The following is a 7,577-nucleotide window of genomic DNA, read 5'->3' as shown; positions in this document are numbered from 1 at the left end:
TTTTTTTCTTCTTCGGTCGAGCCACCTGTTGTGTGGTTACTCATGTAGACCTATCAGCCTCCAGAAGGCACAGCGTCTTAGAAACACGTTCTCCTTGTTGACAACAAGAAGGTCCAGCAACTTGCCAATGGGCCACGTGATGGATGAGGTTGGGCACATCATGAGCAGCACCGGTCTCAGCACGCATTTACTTGCAACGCGTGACGAACGAAGACCGCGTGTCGCAATATTTCGCCAAATATCAAAATAAGCCCAACAAAAAAGAATATCGCGGCCACAGGGCTGAAAAATATTTCAAATACTAGTGGCATCATCTCCACCACCAATTCTTCAAGGAGAATCAGAGTGACTAACACCCAGCGAGGTTTGTGGAGCAGCAGCATCACCCGACGTGCCCTCCACACGCCTTTGGTGTTTACCCCCTGAGAGAGAGCACTCACTCCGTTCGTAATAAGTGAAAACACGCACAAGAAGAAACCTGAAACAAGGCCTGGAAGAATAGTGAACCCGGCAATGACAGCGGCCCCGCTCGAGAACGTCAATGTGAAATCCAAAAAAAAGTACCATTGGAGATACTTGGCATTTTTTGTCACGGCCTAAAAGCCACTGAAACGGGAAAATAAAAGGAAAAGCATATCATCATCACTACACACGCCAAAGCAAAGCACACGTGTAGAAAGACAGAACCCGTTTGCAGCCCCAATTATTGCACAAAGTAGCCACGATGTCCACAGGTACACAGGCACTCATCATCATAGCGCCATGGTAAAGCAGTGGAACAGCCTTGAAATCTCCTTCACCCTGAACAAAAAAAAAAAACTAGAAACGCCACACTCGTCCATTCACTGCAACGGGGGGAGGGTACAAAATACCATTTTGACAACCTAAGCCCGGGCTTTCCTGTTTAGAAAAGGGTGAAAAAGCCGCTACGATAACGATGCCCACAAAACTGAGGCTGTAACCGGCTCTTCGGTCGCGCTACGAAATGATTTTTCATTGAGCTCTGCTAAACTAATTTCGTGCAAAGACGAAGATTCTGTGTCTTCATGTGTGTCCTTCACTCTGGGGGAAAGAACTACCACAATGGGGGGCTGCAACCCATCCATGCATCCCTTTTCTGTTTCTGCAATCTTCTGTCCCGGAAAAACAATAACACTTTCGTCGACCAACACTGTTTGTGTGGCTACATCACTCATTGCCCGAGGTTCATGTCTCGGCGCACATGCGCTCCCCTGCGGCAGGTACGCTAAACGATTGGATTCGGCCTGCAAGAGTCCTGCGGACAAGAAATCCGTTTCGATACTATGCGCCTGTTTTAGGGCTTCTAACCTCTCACGTAGGGCCACGCATTCACTCGTCAGCCGCTCAACCTCGCGTGTCAATCCAATTATACATGAGGTGTGCTCCAAACAATCAGCACCGCCAGAAGTGTTCACGCTGGCATCACAACGTGGTATTGCGTCACACTGAGTGTACGCATCTTGTCCAATTCTTCGGATCGACTGCACACTGGTTGCAAGCGTTGCATATTCTCGTTTGAGGGTAAGTGCAAGGTTATTAGCATCCCTCAGCGCCACTCGAAGCCTTTTCACCTCTTCTTCATTATTCACCGTCATATGTTTACGCTGGGCGTACTCAAGCAGTTTTTTCTCGGCCACATTAGCACGTTCAACGAACGGCCTCAAGGAAACGAGTTCTGCTTCCATCGCCTCAATTTTTTCCTCGTAAGCCTCTTTTTGGCATGAGACTTCGTCCTGTAGCCCCACAATCCTTCTTCCAAGGTTGTCAATCTCTTTGAGGGCATTCTTGTGCGCCATGTCACGTTTCTCCGCATTTCCTAACAGAACAGTGTTCATTCTTGTCGCTGCCGTCAGCGCCTCCTCGAGGGACTTAATCTGTGTCCCACCACTTTCTTCAGCACTTTCTTTTTCCCTTTGTCGGAAACACTCCTTATCTGTTGAATCAGCTAGCAACCTGCGCAGTAGCATTATTTCCCGTTCATACTGAGAAATTCGCTCACTTGCAAAAGCAGATTCCAGGTGCCGGGCATTCTCCGCTTCCTGTAGTCGTATCGTCATATCCTGATGTGTATCAAGCTCCTCTTTAAGAAGGCGAACCTTCTGCTCATGCGCATACTTCAAATCTTCAATCTCGTCCTCTGTTTCAGACAGCAGACGACGGAGTTCTTCTCGCTCTGAAACAACCTTCTGGTAGGATAAGCCATCACGAACCTCAGTTTCTATCAGCTTTCGTTTCAATTCTGTTTCCTTCCGAAGACTCCTACGGAACGCGAGCTCCATCTCCCCCATATGTTTCCACGCTGCGGCGTCATTCAGCTGCACTGGGCTTGGGCCTTCAGCCGACGTACTCGTTGCGCCTGAGGAGCACATAAACGTAGGTCGGCTCTTCACCAAACTTGTCATCAATCCCTCTGGAGTTTCTTCCATGGGAATTGTTGTCTCTTGTGTCGAAGAATCCAGAGAGAATCCCAAAACACACTTTTGACGCGCCGTGATGTTCAATAGGGCATTTAGATTTTCTGTCATGCTTGCGATTCCCCTGCTGAATCGCAAAGCAGCGCAATCTTCAACAGGGTCCTTCCATGGCCAGTTTGTTTGCATATTTTGATACGGCTCCCCCCGCTCATGTTCTCCTTCCTTCCCTTCGTCGCCCTTGAAAAAGTCAATGCTATGGTCTGTGCATTTTAGCAAATCCAACACGTTCTCATGTCGCTGCTTCAGCTTCTCTGGGGTATTTTCCATGACCCTCTGAAAGACCTATTCCCCTTTTCCTCACCCTTCAAGGAAAAAAAAAGATCCAACGAAAAAACTTGATACCCAGCAGAACCACTGTCACCTCACAGTAGGGGTTACTATAATGTCTCGTTGCTCATGATATCAGATAGGTGGGGTTAGTGGCTTCTTCAGGAATAAATCCAAGGGCATACTTTCAAGACTATTTTTTTTTTCTTAGAATATGTAAATTGCGTCATACGCCACCGTCCAAGCCAAGATGAAAGTCATAGCACCGCTTGTAAGACTTCCAAACGAAAAGAGCCCTTTCTTCCCAGAGGGAAAATACCGCTCGGGTGTACCCTCGCAGCCTACATTCATTATCATTAGAGATGTGAATGCAGCGGCCACGAAGAAATATAATGCGCCTGCGACACCGGTCAAGCCCAGCACCCCTGCCCCAACACCGGCGATGAGGGCACTCATCGTCCGAATCTGCGAAACGCTTCGCATGTTCTCCCCAAGCTCTTTATCCACGTAAATAGTTTTACCGATGCTCATCTTTCTCCAAAGATCACCTCCTAAAATGTCCACAACTACCAATAAAAAGACTACACAACAAAAAAGAAAAACCAACACATGGAAGGGAACATCTGCCGCTGGCCAATATATATATATATATATATATATAAAGTGCAAGACCCATTTTCACTTTTTACTTGTCCTCACAAGAGTCTACACCAAGTTTCAACACGCTAGGAGAACCAAACATTCTCAGAGTTTGCTGCCCATAAAAAAAAGGGCAGACTGCTAACTTTCACGGCCGTGGTTTTGATCTAACTGCATTTGAAGGATCAGTTCTCTTTCTCGCTGTTTTTCAAAGTAGTTGATCCAGCTGGGAGGGCAAGCCTTCGCCAGAGCCTTTTTTTGATCAGCGCACTCCTTTTCAGAATCCTCGGGAAGCGTATCGAGACACTTATGATACAAGTCCCGCGCCTCGTAGCATACCTCACGCTTCTTCGCACTCTGCATCTGCAAGTACGCAAAAAAAGTGGTAATAAAGATATTCAACTAACTATTCCTCTGTGTGCGCCGTATCCTAACCAAATGGCCGGGCAAAAACTACAAAAGTGCGCCTAGTAAATCGAAAAAAGAGATTATTACAGGAATACAGATAGAGGAGACAAAAGCTAATCTGAGTGAGCAAGAAAGAAGAAATAATCATCGAGTGTGTATGTGTGTGTCAAGTCATCGGATCAAACACTGTTTCCCTGAAATGGGAATACTACACCACACAACAAGAAATATACAATCTGAAGCAGTGGTTCAGACTTTTAAGAGCATCTAATCTCTTTTCTTCCTTGTATCCGACTTTTGAAGTAAACCTCTATAAAGTCTCTTGTGGTATTTCACATGACGAGCCGAGAAACACTTCAGTTGAACCCATTTGAACACAATAATGACAAGAAAAATGGCGCAGACATACCGGCCTTTCCTATCCCACCAGGTAGTCACTCTTTCTCCAGTTAATCGCTTTCCAAAAGAAATCATGCTTACGTTAGAGTGGCTAAGAGCTCTCACCATCAAACGGCCCTTGAGGTAAATCAGCAACACCCATCCATCCTCACCTACAGGTTCTACAGCAACCCATTCCGCCGCCTGCGAAGAAAGAAACCTCATTGAAAGCTCCTGTACTGGGAAATCTATAATGTCAAAGGAAGCGTTGCAGCGTCTTGCAGAGTCAACAGAACAAGTCATATTAATGCCCTTACTCGCTGGAAGTTGCGCAGAAGTCCAAAATCCAGACAATTTGTCAGCGAAAAAGCCACTAGGTTCTTTGCATAAACTATATAACGCAATAGACAATACAGTCACAGCTGCCCCATACGAAAGTGTGCGCCGCATGCGATCCTTTTCAATACTACCCACACCATCGCTTGACAAAGTCCTCATAGTATAAACTAAGCCAAGTTCCCTGTAGAAATAAAATAAACAAGAAACAAAGACAAAGTCATTAACGCAGCGTAACGCAAACAACAAAATGATCTCAAAATTTATTCATCAGCAATGTATACAAAAACCATAATTGTGTAAACACAACAGTCTCACTTAGTTTACTTGGAGGATTGCTCCAAAACATGAATGTAGTAAGCATGGTTTTCATGCGAAGGATTTAAAAAAGCAAATCCTCTCATTCCTGTAAAACGCTTCTCCGCATTCTCACGTCCCAGTTTTATAGCTGCGTTGGCGAATTCCCTAATGGTTGCTGCTTCAGCCTCCGATGGGGTCTTGAAGTCTGCTTTTACTTCGCATTTCTGACGTTTCACCGCGGCTTCCTTTTGAAGACGTTTCCGGCGGAGTGCCCCATGGTCGCAAAGCCCCAATAAGGAGTGTGCCTTTGACATTAAAGAAGCAAGCACCAAAGGATCAGAAAGCGCAGGACCTGAATCCATGCAATTGTCAAGCCAGAATCCTACATTTCCATCATTAACATCATTCAAAAAAGACCTCAATGTAGGAGACTGAAGTACGGCTGAAGGTATTGGTAAAAGAGGTGCCGCACTAGAATCATTGTAATACTCAAGAAAAACTCCATTGTTCCAGAGCGTGGTGTGAAGAGCAATGTGGGTTGCAATCAAAGGGTACGAAAGATCCAGTGGACACTGCATTGTTTCGCCTCCAAACCGCACTTCACACAACTCAGTAGAAGAAGGATAACAGTAAACGTTCACATGAGGCCTCGGTATCGTTTCCGGATTTCTGCTAATAGGCGCCTGTTCAAACCAGCCCCGGCAAGAAGTTGATTGTGTTCCCGTAAAATGCTTAGAAATGGGCACTCTTTCTCCCGAGGGATGACTTAAAAAGGTCTTCACTCGTGAAAAATTCGGACCGTACTTAGGCACAGAAGAAAGATGCTGAACAAGAGCCACAGCCTCTTCTTCTGAACTTACTTCGTTTTCCAACGTTATTCTATGACGCGAGAAAAATTTTTGAAGTGCACCCTCAACCCACGTTGGTAGAAAATGAGCAGCACATATTAGCTCTTGAGCAGTGGCTCTGGATTGTCTAAAAGCGTGACACCAAAGGATGCATTTAACATCAAATGGCGTGAATTCAGGAAATAGCGGTTCATAAGGCAAACGAAACCTATATGAAAGAGTCCGCCCAAGGACCTCTAGACGATACGCGTTTGAACCATCAGACTGCTTCACAAAGCACACCAAACCAGCTGCTTTCATTGACTTCATAACATTCTCAAAAAACTCCACCGCACCTCGAGAAACGAAAAACATTTCAGATATATGTAATACTGGATTTGTTCCTCCTCGAGAAAGATCAAGTCTAAAGCGTCTAAATAGCCATAGGACAACATTCATTGCCTCTTGAAAGCACTCACTACCAGGAAGACGTAACTTATCACAGTGTTCCTCTTTATCTGCGGAATCAAGAAGTGGATGCGGCAACATCACTGGAAGAGGACCTCCAGGAAGGAGTAGGCGAATAATAGCAATCTCGCGGTCACAACGGTTTGCCTCGCCATAAAAAATAGCTTTCACAGTCAAATGATTCAAGAATCTTTCATGATCTGGCTTTCGAAGCTCCTCCTCAATTTTTTGCTGCGAGCAGAACAGTGTTATAGGGGTCCGGCGGTCGTTGGACAATAACAGATTGCGGATTTGTTTCTCTTCTGTAACGACAACAATTGGAATGGAAGTATAACTGTCGCATAGGTATCTCTCCAAATCTCTTCGCAGAAATTTTACCTCGGGTATGACAAACAAAATACAACGCAACTTGCAATCCGATCCATTCTGGTCCTCTTCATCTACATCACACAATTCCTCGTGAATTCCTACAACCATCTCTGTCGCCTTCTCAAGCCACTCCTCACGATTATCCGCAGTAGCCACATTCGCTGAATCCACATTTAAAGTATCACTCGGTATGTCCGAGACTTTATTTGCGCGACTCACACAAATCCTTAATCTGTTCTCAAGAAAAAGATGAACGTCATCCGCGACACTTTCACCCTCAGCGCCTTCCAAAACAGTAATACAAATGCTCACCTTATTAAGTCGTTGACGAGTCGAATGCATGGAATTTGAGGCAAAGTGATGCAGTATTGAGGATATACCAAGCGCCCACAAAGAGAACATAAAGCCACTGTACGGATCTCCTTTGTGGAGGTAGGCGTCAAGGCTTGGTAGAAGGTACACAACACCTTTTTCACAAGGCGCATCTCCCAAAAGAAATGACAAAAGAGACTGCCACGTGTTATCTATCCCCTTCAGATCAAGCGACACCACATGAACAGGCGAGCCATCTTTAGTACCAAAATAATCATTAGCGGAGGTGCGACTCGGTTCCTTTGACTCAATGGTCACAAAGCAGTTGTTGTACTCGTCCTCTCGAAAAATCCGCTGAACGGACGGCGATTGAAACAGAGGAGGGATAGCATCGAGAACCCCAATGTCACAACTAGAATTTGGCCGACTTGTAGCTCCATCAGCCTTATTATTTAGTTGCAGGACCAAGCTATGATATTGAGTACTAGAATCCACGAAAAAATTCTCAGCGTCGGCCTTCGTCATCATGGATTCAGGGACACGATGTATCCTTGCAGATGTGAGGACGTCCAAATATATACTGCTTTCTACGGGGCTGCAGTACGGCACATCGCCAAAGTAACCCGAAGTCACTTCATTCAAACTCATTACACCTAGAAACAAGAAAAGGGGGTTAAAAAAAGGCAGTCTTACACTCGTTGAAGTGCTCAAATCCCCCAAAGCCACTCATACAACCAAATAAATTATTTTACGTATATTTGTTCTTAAAAAAAAAAAA

At 45.3% G+C, this 7,577-nt stretch overlaps 5 protein-coding genes across 5 annotated transcripts; all 5 read right to left on the bottom strand.

The window, feature by feature from the left end:
* Window positions 1-926: 926 nt before the first annotated feature.
* DQ04_00401040 (hypothetical protein) lies at window positions 927-2,762 on the bottom strand (the record flags this gene model as incomplete). Its single annotated transcript, XM_009308921.1, has 1 exon — window positions 927-2,762. The coding sequence occupies one exon, from the start codon at window positions 2,760-2,762 to the stop codon at window positions 927-929; it is 1,836 nt and encodes a 611-aa protein (XP_009307196.1).
* A 207-nt stretch (window positions 2,763-2,969) lies between these two features.
* DQ04_00401030 (Rab5-interacting family protein) lies at window positions 2,970-3,293 on the bottom strand (the record flags this gene model as incomplete). Its single annotated transcript, XM_009308920.1, has 1 exon — window positions 2,970-3,293. The coding sequence occupies one exon, from the start codon at window positions 3,291-3,293 to the stop codon at window positions 2,970-2,972; it is 324 nt and encodes a 107-aa protein (XP_009307195.1).
* A 249-nt stretch (window positions 3,294-3,542) lies between these two features.
* Window positions 3,543-3,764, bottom strand: DQ04_00401020 (hypothetical protein; the record flags this gene model as incomplete). Its single annotated transcript, XM_009308919.1, has 1 exon — window positions 3,543-3,764. One exon carries the CDS (start codon window positions 3,762-3,764, stop codon window positions 3,543-3,545), a length of 222 nt encoding a protein of 73 aa, XP_009307194.1.
* A 312-nt stretch (window positions 3,765-4,076) lies between these two features.
* DQ04_00401010 (hypothetical protein) lies at window positions 4,077-4,685 on the bottom strand (the record flags this gene model as incomplete). The annotated part of the gene is made up of 1 exon (XM_009308918.1): window positions 4,077-4,685. One exon carries the CDS (start codon window positions 4,683-4,685, stop codon window positions 4,077-4,079), a length of 609 nt encoding a protein of 202 aa, XP_009307193.1.
* Window positions 4,686-4,846: 161 nt separating this feature from the next.
* Window positions 4,847-7,447, bottom strand: DQ04_00401000 (hypothetical protein; the record flags this gene model as incomplete). Its single annotated transcript, XM_009308917.1, has 1 exon — window positions 4,847-7,447. The coding sequence occupies one exon, from the start codon at window positions 7,445-7,447 to the stop codon at window positions 4,847-4,849; it is 2,601 nt and encodes an 866-aa protein (XP_009307192.1).
* Window positions 7,448-7,577: the final 130 nt, after the last annotated feature.

Source organism: Trypanosoma grayi (genome assembly GCF_000691245.1).
Source record: "Trypanosoma grayi strain ANR4 Tgr_40_V1, whole genome shotgun sequence".
NCBI classification, from domain to species: Eukaryota; Euglenozoa; class Kinetoplastea; order Trypanosomatida; family Trypanosomatidae; genus Trypanosoma; species Trypanosoma grayi.
The sequence above is the reverse complement of the archived record's forward strand: the minus strand, read 5'-3'. Positions and strand labels throughout refer to the sequence as shown.